General features: G+C 59.2%; 1 protein-coding gene across 1 annotated transcript; it reads left to right on the top strand.

The window, feature by feature from the left end:
- Positions 1–2,287: 2,287 nt before the first annotated feature.
- On the top strand, positions 2,288–5,692 carry ADRA2A (adrenoceptor alpha 2A). Its single transcript, XM_072805338.1, has one exon. The coding sequence runs from the start codon at positions 2,840–2,842 to the stop codon at positions 4,304–4,306; it is 1,467 nt and encodes a 488-aa protein (XP_072661439.1). The 5' UTR covers positions 2,288–2,839; the 3' UTR covers positions 4,307–5,692.
- The last annotated feature ends 7,746 nt before the right edge of the window (positions 5,693–13,438 follow it).

Raw genomic sequence — 13,438 nt, 5'->3', positions numbered from 1 at the left:
TTGTCAGCGGAGCCTCATGCAATGTGCCCACTCCCTGCGGTGAGACTCAGAGCTGAGATTTGAGTAGAAGATGGGAAGTGATGGACTCAACAGAGGGAGGAAATTCTGTCTTCCCAGCTTTCTCGAGATCCTCCAGAAAAAGGCTTTGTGGCTCCACAAAATTTGTCCTGAGCCCCTAGCCAGACCTGAGCCTGCACCCTCCCAGGCAGAGAGGTGATCTGCTGAATCTGGAACTTCCAGCTTAGGTGATCTCTAGGTATTTTGGTTTATCACATCCTTAAATCTGTTAATCTCTCCTGTTAATAGTTCCTACCCTCCTGGGCTTACCCGTCAACTGCCTGCTTATTGGAAAAGTGCAGATAGCACAATACAAGCTGCTGCTCTAGCAATTGTTAAGATCTATTGTAGGACATCTAGCATCCCGAGAAAACCCAGCTCTTCTTTCTTGAGAGAGAGAGAGAGAGAGGAGAGAGAGAGGAGAGAGAGGGCAGAGACACAAGCAGGCTCCATGCAGGGAGCCCGACGTGGGACTCGACCCCGGGACTCCAGGTTCACGCCCTGGGCCAAAGGCAGACGCTCAACCGCTGAGCCACCCGGGCTTCCTAAAACTAGCTCTTCACCTCACTCCATGCCATTCCTGTCAGAAAGAACGTGGGAAACAGTCTCTCCTCTTTTGGCCAGCACCGCCCTCCCTAACTGGAAGATGGGGTGTATGCATGTGAAACGGGGGCGGAGAGGGGGTGGAGTCTGGCCTTCCTGCCTCTACAACGACAAAATGGTCGGTTGGTGGCAGGCTGGAGCGGGGCAATCCTTAGGGCGGGCGCCGGGCCTCCGGGATCTGCGGGCAGGTGGGCCGCGCCTTGTCCAGGAGGGGATGCCAGTCCGGGGCTCTGACGCCTGCGGAGCCCGTCCCGGCGTGACTTGATCAGGCGAACGCCCACTCTGGACACACAAAGTAGATGCTTTGGGAAGATTTCTGCAACGTGACAAAGTGCAACTTAAAATCTGGGTTCTCCTCTCCTGAGCTCGGGCCCAAAGTCGCCCTGAAATAGGAGACGGCGCCGGAGGCGAAGGGCCGCGGAGGCGGAAGCTCGCCGGGGCGAGGCAGGCGTGACGACGAGCTGCCAGCAGGTGTCAGTGCGCCCTCGCTCTCGCGGCCTGGCCTCCGCCTCCGGGACCCTCCTCCCCGCGGCTTCGCGGGCGCGGCCCAGGCCCCTCGGCGCCCCGCGTCCCGCACACTACCCTGCGGCCCGGCCCTCACGAGGCCTCCGCTCCCCAAAGCCGAGCTCAGGACTCGGGCGGGTCCCGCTGCCCCGGGCGCTGGCCACTCCGCCCCAGGGGTTCGACCCGAACCCGTGCCCGCCTTCCTCACCGGGACCCCGCTCGCCTCGCCGCCTGGAGCCCTCGCGGACCGGGGCAGCCTGGCCCACGACCACGCTGCTTCGGACGCTACTGGTACCGGCGGCGGCTGCTCCCGATTCGGGCGACGGCCGCCCGCTCTCTGCCCTCCGGGACCCGGCTGGATGGGGGCACTCCGCGGCGCCCGCCGCTCTCCGCGGGGCCGGCCCGAGCTGCCCGGCCGTCCCCGGCAGAGGCCGCTCCCGCGCCCGGGGCCGCTCTTCAAACCCCGGGCTCCCGGCCCCCGCCCGCCCCTCCGGAGAGCCCGCCCGGCCGGGGGCGCAGCGCTCCCCAAGGTCCCGCGCGGGGCGCGGGCGCTAGCCCCGCGGAGGGGAGGCGCGAGGGGCGGGGGAGGGTCGGCTTCCCACGTGGGGGCTGACGCCGGCTGCTCGGCAACGCCAGCTTGATCCTGGGGCTATAAAACCAGTGCACCGCGAGCGCGGCGGAGCAGCAGCGGCCCCGGCCCCGGCTCCGGCTCGGCTCCGGCTCGGCTCCGGCTCGGCTCGGCTCCGGCTCGGCTCCGGCTCCGGCTCGGCTCCGGCGCGGACGCCCAGCAGCCGGCGCGCCGCCCGGCCACTCCAGCGCCTCTGCCCCTCGCCCCGCGCTCCTGCCCGCCTCGCGCTGCCCTCGGGCCCCGGCCTGTCCCGCGGCACTCAGCGCCCCGGGGGACCCCTGCGCCGGCCGCGGCTGCTGCGGGGCCGACCGCCCGCTCGCCCCGGCCCACCGGAGGACGGGGCGTCTTCATGCGGCCCGCACACCGCTCCCCCCGCCGCCGCCGCCGCCCCCGAGCTCCGCGCGCCGAGCCCCAGCCCCGGCGGGGCACGCAACTTTGGAAGTCGGGCGGCGCTCCCGGGGAGGCGGCCGGTCCGCGCCCTGGCCCCCGCCCGGCCCGGCCCGCACCGCCGCGCCTCGGGGCACAGCGAGAGAGTCGGTAGCCGCCTCGGGCATGTGAGAAGACAGCCCTGGACCCCAGGCCCGCGCCAGCGCCCCTCGGCTGCCCCCGGGGTGGGGCGGCCCCGCGCACGGTAAGCCCTCCCGCTTTCGCTCAGGCTCGGGAGTCGACATCTAGCTAGACCGCAGACTTGCTGTCGTCCCTCCAAGTCGTCAGGCCACCGATGACTCTTGTTCTCCCTTCCTGAAGAGTAAATCTCCCTCTCCCCGCCGACTCGACCTCCTCCCGCCCGCCGCTTAGAAATAAAACTTGCGCTGAGCTGGGAAGGGGAGGGCGCCCAGCACGCGCGCCGCCAGCGCAGGCCGGTGCGGTTCGCGGGAGCCGGGCCCATGGGCTGCTAGCGGCCCCCCGGCTCGGCCGGCGTCCCCGCGGCCCCCTCCCCATGTGAGGCGCGGCGGGGCGAGCGGGGCGCGGGAGGAAGAGGAGGACCCAGGGCGCCGGGCCGGAAGGCAGCTGGCGGCAGGCCCGGGCGAGCGGGCGCCCGCGTTCATGTTCCGCCAGGAGCAGCCGCTGGCCGAGGGCAGCTTCGCGCCCATGGGCTCCCTGCAGCCGGACGCGGGCAACGCGAGCTGGAACGGGACCGAGGCGCCGGGCGGCGGCGCGCGGGCCACCCCGTACTCCCTGCAGGTGACGCTGACTCTGGTGTGCCTGGCCGGCCTGCTCATGCTGCTCACGGTGTTCGGCAACGTGCTGGTCATCATCGCCGTGTTCACGAGCCGCGCGCTCAAGGCGCCCCAGAACCTCTTCCTGGTGTCTCTGGCCTCGGCCGACATCCTGGTGGCCACGCTCGTCATCCCGTTCTCTCTGGCCAACGAGGTCATGGGCTACTGGTATTTCGGCAAGGCGTGGTGCGAGATCTACCTGGCGCTCGACGTGCTCTTCTGCACCTCGTCCATCGTGCACCTGTGCGCCATCAGCCTGGACCGCTACTGGTCCATCACGCAGGCCATCGAGTACAACCTGAAGCGCACGCCGCGCCGCATCAAGGCCATCATCGTCACCGTGTGGGTCATCTCGGCCGTCATCTCCTTCCCGCCGCTCATCTCCATCGAGAAGAAGGGCGGCGGCGGCGGCGCGCAGCCGGCCGAGCCGCGCTGCGAGATCAACGACCAGAAGTGGTACGTGATCTCGTCGTGCATCGGCTCCTTCTTCGCGCCCTGCCTCATCATGATCCTGGTCTACGTGCGCATCTACCAGATCGCCAAGCGCCGCACCCGCGTGCCGCCCAGCCGCCGGGGCCCGGACGCGGCCGCCCAGCCGCCGGGGGGCGCCGAGCGCAGGCCCAACGGCCTGGGCCCCGAGCGCCGCGCCGCGGGCCCCGGGGGCGCCGAGGCCGAGCCGCCGCGCCCGCAGCTCAACGGCGCCCCCGGGGAGCCCGCGCCCGCCGGGCCCCGCGACGCCGACGCCGACGCCGACGCGCTGGACCTGGAGGAGAGCTCGTCGTCCGAGCACGCCGAGCGGCCCCCGGGGCCCCGCGGGTCGGAGCGCGGCCCCCGGGCCAAGGGCAAGGCGCGCGCGAGCCAGGTGAAGCCCGGGGACAGCCCGCCGCGGCGCGGGCGGGGGGCGGCGGGGCCCGGGGGCGCGGGCGGGGGCGCGGGGCCCGGGGCGGCGGCGGCGGCGGCGGCGGCGGCGGCGGCGGCGGCGGGGCCCGGGGCGGAGCGCGGCGGCGCGGCCAAGGCGTCGCGCTGGCGCGGGCGGCAGAACCGCGAGAAGCGCTTCACGTTCGTGCTGGCCGTGGTCATCGGCGTGTTCGTGGTGTGCTGGTTCCCCTTCTTCTTCACTTACACGCTCACGGCCGTGGGCTGCTCCGTGCCGCGCACGCTCTTCAAGTTCTTCTTCTGGTTCGGCTACTGCAACAGCTCGCTGAACCCGGTCATCTACACCATCTTCAACCACGACTTCCGCCGGGCCTTCAAGAAGATCCTCTGCCGGGGGGACAGGAAGCGGATCGTGTGAGCGCCGCGGCCCGCGGGGGATCCAGGACGCACGGCCCGTCTATGCAGCCCCGGCGTACCCAGAAACCCGGGTCCCGCCGCCCGCCTCCCCGGGTCCTGGCCCAGACCTGCGCCGCGGCCCGCCGTGGGCCTCTGCTCTCGCCCGGACCACGCAGCGGGAAGAGCTGGCCGGGAGGGCCCTTGGTGACTTGGAGCGGTCTTCCTGGGCTCTGGGGCCTCCTCTAATCAGTGTTGTTTCCTAAAGGTATTTTCACCTCCCCCCGGAGCCCCGCTGTCCATGCAGAAGAGAGCAAGCAAGCCCTGGACCCCGGAGGGTCTGGCTCGCCAAGGATTAAGGGATGGGGGTCACCCAGCCCCTGCTGATTGCTCTCCCCCTTCCCCTAACTCTGTTTTTAAACAAATGCTCAGGGCAGCCCTGCCCATCCTCCCCCACGGCCCACCCCCACTGTAAATAGACACTATTTTTGATAGTACTCGCGAGGGTCCCCAACGTCTGGGCTTTTGATGCTGTTGGAGATGCCCTTGAGGCACACACGTTGTGTTGGGTTCAGGCCAAGCTCCTTTGCAATGCAAGCCCTTTTCTCCTGTCATTACCTCCTTCTGTGTCCTCTTCACCAGCAACTGGTGATGGTCCCCTGGGCCTGGACCTGCTTGGAGATTTCCTGAGGGGGAAAAGATTTCTGTCGATTTTTTCCTGTGCCTAACAGCATAATTGCCTTTTCCTATGTAAATATTACAAGGAGGGATCAAGAGAGAAGCAAATGAACCTTTCTGCCTTGCAGCAGCCCTGTGTATAAAGCCATCATCCTCTGATACACCCTTGGCCCCAGTAACTCACTTTAAAAGTATCTCTTTCCTGGGTCTCTCCCTCTCTCTCCCCTCCCCCCTTTCCCTCTCTCCAGGGCCACTGCTTGAAGAATATGTATGTTTCTATCTTGTATGTTTGTGCACCTGCCCCTCCTTCCCCAAAAATGCTGACTGCAAGAAATCTTTTGGCTGCTGTTTTTAGATGGAGGAGTGGAAATTATGTGGAAGAAGCAAACCTGATGCAATTTGCCCAAGGTAAACAGTTCGAAAAGACAAATGAGCCTGCCAAACTGTACAGTTCCTGCCCCAGGAGCTCTTAGGTATCAAAGTGTTGTCCTTCCCCCCCCTGCTGTTCTGGTTGAGGTCGTGTCATTGATGAACTCCCAAAACCGAGGGAGGAGGGCGGAGACTTCGTGTTTACATCCGAGTTTCTACATGTTTTAGACCGAGACTCTTTAAGGCCTGCGCTCTTATTTCACTAAAGACAAACTAATGTCAGCACATGTTGCTAATGACGGTGGATTTTTTTTTTAATAAAAAGTTTACAGATCAAATGTGAAATAAATATGAATTAAATGGTTCTGTCTGTTATCTGAGTTTCCAAAGCTTTAAGACTCTGGGAACATGCGACTTTGTGTATATATATATATATATATATATATAGAGAGAGAGAGAGAGAGAGAGAGAGAGAGATATTCAATGTATATACATAAATTCAATATATGATTTCAATTAAATTTAAGTTAAAAAACACATTACATTATAAAACACTCACCTTTGAAAGTGTGAACGATGATATGCCTACCATTTACCAAGTGTTTCTTTTTTTTAAAAAAAAAGATTTATTTATTTTAGGCCGTGAGAGAGCGTGGGCAGGCATGTGGTGAGGGGGGGAGGGGCAGAGGGAGAGAAGCGGACTCCCAGAGAGCCCAGCCAGCAGCAGAGCCCTTGCTGACCCCATCACAGGGCTCCAAGTAGAGCCAGAGGAGGGGCTCCACGAGGGGCTCCATCCCAGCTGGAGCTCACGACCCTGAGATCAGGACCGCAGTGGAAACCAAGAGTCTGAAGCTTAACCCACTGAGCCACCCGGGCACCCCTTACCGAGTGTCTCCTGTGTGCTGGACACTACGGTGAGCCCATTATAGACTCTGCTTCATTTAATCTCCACCCCCCAAGCCCTATGAGGTCAGTATTATTATCTCCTTTGTAAGGTGAAGAAACTTGAATCTCAGAGTGATTTGCTTGAGGTGAACAAGTGGTGGAAAGGCATCATACTCCAGCTTTATGTGGTTCTAGGGTTTGTACTCTGAGCCTCAGAGCCTTGCCAGAGTCACCTTAACACTGCAGAATGCTCCCAGCTGGGAGATCCCTGCATAAAGTGTGGTGTATACACAAAGTGTGTGATATAGCCCAAGTGTGTAGATATACACAAAGTGCTACATCCTGCAAAGTATATGCCCTAAAGTGTGTATATACCTCAAAGTGTGGGTATAATCCAAAGTGTGAAATATACTTCGAAATGTGTATCACGCCTTACAGTGTGATAATATGCAACATGTGGTTTACAGCTCAGAGTGTGGTATATGCACAAAGTGTGGTAGAGACACCTGAATAGAGCCGTGTATTGGCTGGTGGCTTGAATTGTCTCCGGCCAAGGGCATGGGCCCTTCCTGTTGCATTTCTATAGTATCAACTTCCACTCTGCTGTCTAGGAGGGCCTAAGATCCTCACCCTGTGGTTCTGGTCATGTGACTTTGAGGCTGAAAGGGCCCTGAGAGATCCAGGGATCCCACCCCTCATCCTCAAAGAGGGAGTGCCTTGCTCGGGGTCCCAGAGCCCCGGGTGATAGGACTTTGGGCCCATGCTGCCTCGTTCAGCTGAGGAGCGGCTGACAGATGTGAAGTGGTTCTGCGCTTATGGAAGATCAGATGTAGCCTGATGAGAGAGGGCCACTCACGGAGGAGCAGGGTTTGAGGGCAATCAAGGGACGGGTCATGGTTTGGGGAAGGTGGAATCGTAAGGCCGCTGCCTCTAACATCTGCGTGGACAACTCTGGACGTGCCCCCAGAAGCAGGTCTTCAGCCCTCCCGAGCTGTTTCTGTACCCTCCGGGTGGCACTAGCGGTGTCTCTTATCTTCCTTAACTTCTTTGGTGGGGGCGAGGGTGTGCGTGCAGGGCTGGGAGAGCGGCGAGCCCTAAGCAGGGTCTGGGGTTTGTGTGTGTGTGTGTGTGTGAAGACAATGGTTCTCAGGGGTCTTTGTTAGAGGTGGGAAGTTCCTGCCATCACCCGGTCACCTGAGCCTGCAGAAAGCTGAGTGGGCAGGCCCTTGGCTCCTTGCCCCGGGGGCCTCCTAAGCCACGGCCTTTGGCACCAAGGCTGGCTGCCTGGTGTGGTGCTGGGCCCCACTTCCCACCCCTACTGGGCCTCTCTCTTCCTACTCCAGGGCACCTATTGCCCCAAAGGCAAACATTGCCAGACAATAGGCCACCGTGGCAAGCCCTCAGGAACTAGGCTGTGTGTCCCAGACAAAGGGGTAGATACAAACACTGCTGCTGTTGACTCTGTTCTGCTCTGTCTGCTGGGCAAGTGTTTGCCTTGCCCTCGCCTCCAGGGGCCTTGCTCCTTGAGAAGGGGGGAAAAGTCTGAGCAATGGTGTCACATGGTACAGGCCTCTGGTGGAGCCCCCAACCCCCATTCCAGTGGCAGAGAAGCCTCAGAGGTGGATGGGGCTGGGAGAGGTGGAGGAGAGAGGGCTGGAGCTCAGACCTGGGGCCCGGGTTTCTGAGTTCCCCGTGGGAGGGCATCGCTGCTTGCTCCTAGCACAGGGCTCGAGCATCAGCCTGAGGAGGTCTGGGTGGGGTGGGGATCTGAGGACGAGAAATGGCCAGCACAGGGATCTGTCTTAGCCTCGAGATCAGGAGATGAGATTTATCCCACAGCTTCCTGTCCACATTCCTCCTAGGCGTGTGGGCCAGGAGAATCTGTCTTTGCAGCTGAGTCTCCTGTTTTATGTCCTTTTGGTGCAGGTACCAAAAGCCCCCGGCTTTCGGGTCTGGAGTGCAAGGCTTTGTTTATTTTCTGCCGTTCCGCAGGCCTGGAGGAGAGGATGGGAAGTGCTTGGGCTTTTCCTCTTGGTGAGTCTATGACCGAATCAGACTTCAAGAGCCAGAAATGCCCGCACCCATCTTCAGCCCCCACATTGTGCTGTTCAGGGACCCGAGACCCTGACAAGCGTTGGATGGTGTGGCATCCCAGAGTCTGTCCGGAAGACTCCTCCTCCTGGCTCCCCTGCCGATGACAGATAACCAACCTGGATTCGATTTTGCTGTGGGATGGGGAAGTCGCCGATAAGCCCCAGGGTCCCCTCTGTGCCTGCTGTGTGCCAAGCACCATGCCAGGCACTGCGAGGCAGGTCTCTGCCCTCTGAGTATGCGCCCCGCAGGGCCGAGGCCTGGGCCCCGTGGGAGGTAGCTGACATTAGGGCCTGCCCTGTGCTCTGGAAGCCTCGAGGCTGCGTGGGGACGGGCATGTGCTGCGGGAAGCAGCGAGTAGCCGAGCCCCGGGGACAGCGTGGGGAAGGGCAGTGCGTGTGCCTGCCCGCATCTCTCTGTGCCCTGAGCGTGCAGCGAGGGAGAGGTCACCGTGCCTGGGAGCCCAGGGCAGAGGATGCGGGAGGAAGGGTGCTGGGACTAGGGCTGAGGGAGGAGGGGCGGGAAGAGAGCTCTAGCTCATGCCGCGGAGCCCGTGGAAGCGGTGCCAGCTGCTGGCGCTCCCGGCCCGGGTCAGACCTCTGCTGTCATTTCTCCAACCCCATCCCTGGGGGTGGCCCGGTGAGCTCTTGTCTCTGTTTGGGCATACCCGTCAGGAAGCTACCCCCACCCAGGTAGGGTGGCACGATCCAGGTGTCCAGGCCTCTGCCCTGGGCCCTGCCACCCCGCCGGGTGGACCTGGGAGCCTGGGATGCAGGCAGGGGCGTCTGCCTCGGCAGACGGTGTGCCTGGGAGAGAAGCCGGTGAAGTCACCAGGTACAATCACAAACACCAGGGTTTGTTGTGAAAAGAGCATCAATCCCTTTGATTCCCAGAAATCCTAAGGTTTAGAGTTAAATAAAAAAAAAAAAAAAAAAAATGGAACAGGGCCTATTGGAAGGAGCCCAGACCTGGGCATTAGGAGGCCTGGGCTCTAGTCCCACCTTTGCCTTTTACTAGCTGAGTGACCTTGGGCGAAGCCCTTTCTGCCCCCCCCCCCCCCGATTCTTCATTTATAAAATGAAAATGGCTGGTTTAGGTCAGTGTTCTTTAAACATATGTTCCCTGAAGTTTATTTAACTACAAAATCAATATCCATCTCTCTCCCTCTTCCTTTCTTCCTCTCTCACGTGTTTACCATCTATCTCTCTGTCGTCTATCTGTCATCTGTCACTGAAATATTGGGTGAAATGGCCTGTAGCAGGAACCTGCTCTTTAGGACCTCACACAGCTGTGGGAATCTCTGAGAGAAGACAGTATGGCGGGCTGGGTTTCCCAAACTCCCTGGACTGCGGAATTTCCTTTTTCCTTTTTTTTTTTTTTTTTTGAATTTCATTTTTCATAGAGCAGCTGAGAGAACATTATACTTCTTAGGTAATGTTGGGCTATGAAATCGCGGTGGGCTTTTCTGTTGATCTGTTTTAAGATTCTTTGAAATGCTGACTCCTCCCGTCCCCCCTTTAGGTGAGCCTCGCTGGGTAGGGCCAAGCCACGTGTTGTCCTTGGGGACAGCTGGCTGGAAGAATCACAAGCCTTACAGAAACCTGGAGTGGAAGTGAGAGTTTGGGGTGTTTTTCAAATGTGGGCTCTACCTTTGTGTGTGTGTGTATGTGTGAATAAGTGAATACATACATGTGAATGGCTGTGTATGAGAGTGTATGTGAGAGGGTATGTGTGTGCACATGTCTCTTCATGTGTGAACAAGTTCAAGACCTCCTTCACAGGGATATTTTGCTCACCAGCACCTAGGGTGGAAGCATCAGGGGAGGTGAGGGCACACCTGTGATGCTGGAAGGAGAGGTCAATTAAAAGGGAGTGTAGTGTTATGTCACTGATTCTCATTATAGTTAGCACCTCTCCAACTTGTGACTTGGCTCCTCTTCCTCACCCCAGTGCTGGAATCTCCATTCCCCCTCACAGTAGTGGGGTGATGGAGCTGAGCTAGGAGGATGGGATGATGGAATGCGCATATTTTTGAAGAGGCTGACACTGGTTCTGTAGCAGGCGGTGTCTTTCGCAGCGGCTCTGCTTGGAAGAGGAAATTTAAGTGACAACAAAGAGTTCAGGAGGGCTTGGGAGGCCAGGCTGGAGTGGCCTTTAAGGCTCTCTCCAACTGTTCAAGGGCAGGAATTTGGGGCCTCTCTGGAATCTGTCTGAGAAAAACAAGATGGCACACTGAGAAGGCCAGTGAAGGGCGATTGGAAGGGGACTATGTACAAGGTGCAGGCAAAGTTAAGGGGAACCCACAAGTGGTGGGGAAGCCCCTTGGGAGTGCACAGGATGTGGAGATCACCAGAGAGAGTGAGGGTCAGAGAGCAGTTCCTGGGGACAGCCTTCCAGGGCTTGAAACAGGGTGGACAAAGCCAGGGGCTGTAGCCAGAGGGGCAAATCAGGAATAGCCAGGGCAGGACCCAACACCTGGGAGCAGCCAGGTGCTACCTCTTTGAGGGATGGACGAGAGGGAGGCCAGCTACTTGGTTTGCCTACAGACCAGCTGCTTGGGTCACTGAGCAGCTGTAGAAGAAAAACAGAGACCCTCTTTCCATCCACTCTGTGGATATAAGGGCATGTGTTGGGGTTGTTATGACTATGGCAGAGTGCACATGCGGACACACAGACACACAGACACAGACATATGCAGACACAGACACACACACCATCCTCCCTGCCCGCTGGTGCGTCAGGGGAGAGAGCACCAGGGAACCATGAGGCTGGGTCTTGACCAAGTTCTCTAGGCTATCGTCATGTCTGTGGCTTGGTCTCAGTTTGGCCAAGAGCAAGGCACTGGGCTGCCCAGCAGTGGGGACCCATGAAGCTGGGGCTTGGTGAGGAGGGGTGAGTCCTGGCCCAGGTCAGCGACCCCACCTGTCCCTGGGGTTCACTGGGGATTTTGGGGTTTCTTCCTCAGCACCGGTGAGTACCTCATAGCCTTCCTTCTCAGCAGATACTCATCTTAAAGGTTCTTTTTTAGGACTTGGCCTCAGGAGTTTTAATGAATGATAGATTCATTAATTCGTTAATTCATTCAACAACTCTTTTTTGGAGGTGTCTCCAAACAAGGATCGCTTACCTTGCTCTGTTTGTGCTCATTGCTGGGGATAGAGTGGTGAGCAGGACAGTGAGGGGCTTTGCCCCGCCATGCTTCTCTCAGGGGGAGACAGATACTAAGGGGACACCAGGCAGTGGTAAGCAGGATGAGGGGGGTACAGCAGGTGATGGGGACTCAGGAGGCCTGGCCTGGGCCCAGGCATCAAAGGAGGGTCCTCGGAGAAGTGACAGCTGGATGAGAACCGAGGGATGGGCGGGAAGACGTCTGGCCAAGACCATGGGGGTGAGTGGGAAGCCTCGTCTGTTCAAGCCACTGAACAAAGCCCCCTTTGGCGGGACTGGATGTGAAGAGCCGAAAGGCAAATGGAGAAGTGAGAGGGGGCAGGGCCCTGGAAAGGCAGCCACCTGGAAAGATTTGTCTTGAGGGCAAAGAGGAGCCGCTGGAGGGCTTTTAGGGAGGGGAGAAGCACCATCAGATTTTTTTCATCTGGCTCCATCATTCTGGCTGAGGCTGGAGGCTGGTGGGGTGGAGTTGGGAGCAGTAACCCAGAGACAACAGTGGCCTGACCAGGGTGCTGACAGGACACTCCGGAAGCCAGGGCTCCTGCCTCCCCCAGGGTCACCCAAAGGCAGTGCTAGTTCCTGTGCAGACACAGGTACCGGGATTTTAGAGGTATACCCTTGCTTGTGAAATACCATGTGCCACTGCCTCCCGTTGTGGTTGACCATTCAGTCATCGCCAGGAGAGGTGACTCAGTTGGCCTTGGTGCTACGTAGATCCAACCGGCTGTGAGACCTGGTCTGACACGCTTCCGTTTCTTATCCTCTCCTGTTGTCTATACAATAGGCCAGGGAGGAAGACACGTGGGCTGTGTGCACTGCTGGGCTGCCAGAGTAGGTGGCAATGCCAAGGCGGATGAAGGTTTGCAGGCACTCAGCACCCAGAGATTCCGCTTGGAATCGAGAGATATCTGATAAGCCCCAGTGCTGGGACTCACTGTGCTCACTGCTGTGCCAGGCCCGTCCAGGCCTCTCCAAGGGAAAAGGCTTCTGCTTGCCAGCAGTTTGGGGAACCTGTATCTTGACACACCTGGCTGCCCCAGGAGCTCTCCGCAGCAAGCTCGCTGTTCCTGGGGGGTCTACTTCTATGATTCTCCACTTTGTTTGTTTGCTTGAAACCTAGCCCTTATACTTTCAACATGTGCTTGCTTGGGAGGGATCTGTCCCTTGCAGGAGTTCCCAGGGGGGCGCCACGTCTTAGAGGGAGTGGCTGGTGTTCCCGAGAAGGGCATTTTAAAGGTAAGGCATTGGACTGGGGTTGGAAAGATGGGGTTCCAATTCTAGTTCCATCACATCACATGGCTTTGATTTTAACCTTGAGCAGAGGACGGAGCCCGTTTCCTCACTGTGACTTGGAGATCATGGTTTCTAGCCTTCTGGTGAGTTATCCAGTGCAGGGCTTGGCAAAGGGCAGAGACTCAGTAGTGCCAGGCTTTTCCACTCCAGTTTGAGAGCTGGAGGCTTGTGTCTGCTCTTGAAGCTGCTCTGGTCTGGGCCAGGGTGGGCCAGCCAGTTGGTGGGGAGCGGTGGAGGGAGCCGCATGCCCTTACAGCCAGCCTTTCAGGGTGATTCTTGAAGAGATTTGACCTCTCAGGCTCTTGGCTTTCTCATTTCCAGCCTGATGAAAGACCTTGTGCTCTTCAGTAGAGTGAGGAAGTGGGACTGGATGAATCCTGAGGCCGGTGTAAGATTCACGATGACCACAGTGGTCTCAGGAGAAGCAGCCCCGAAACCAAGGTCTCCCAGCACCCAGGATCATGCTCTTTGGTGCCTTATTCACCGCAGGTGGTTTTACTGGCTCCTGGAAGAACTCCACTCTTGTGTCTGCCTCCATAACCGTTCAAGCTGTTCTACGTGGAGAATGCCACGCAGCTCTTCCCCAGCTGCCTAGCAAAATCACACCCAAACTGTAAAGCCAAGCTACACCACAATACTTTTTAATTTCAATAGAGGAAAGAGCTTGAGGTTT

Source organism: Canis lupus, chromosome 29, assembly GCF_048164855.1.
Source record: "Canis lupus baileyi chromosome 29, mCanLup2.hap1, whole genome shotgun sequence".
NCBI lineage: Eukaryota > Metazoa > Chordata > Mammalia > Carnivora > Canidae > Canis > Canis lupus.
This window is presented reverse-complemented; position numbering and strand designations above follow the sequence as displayed.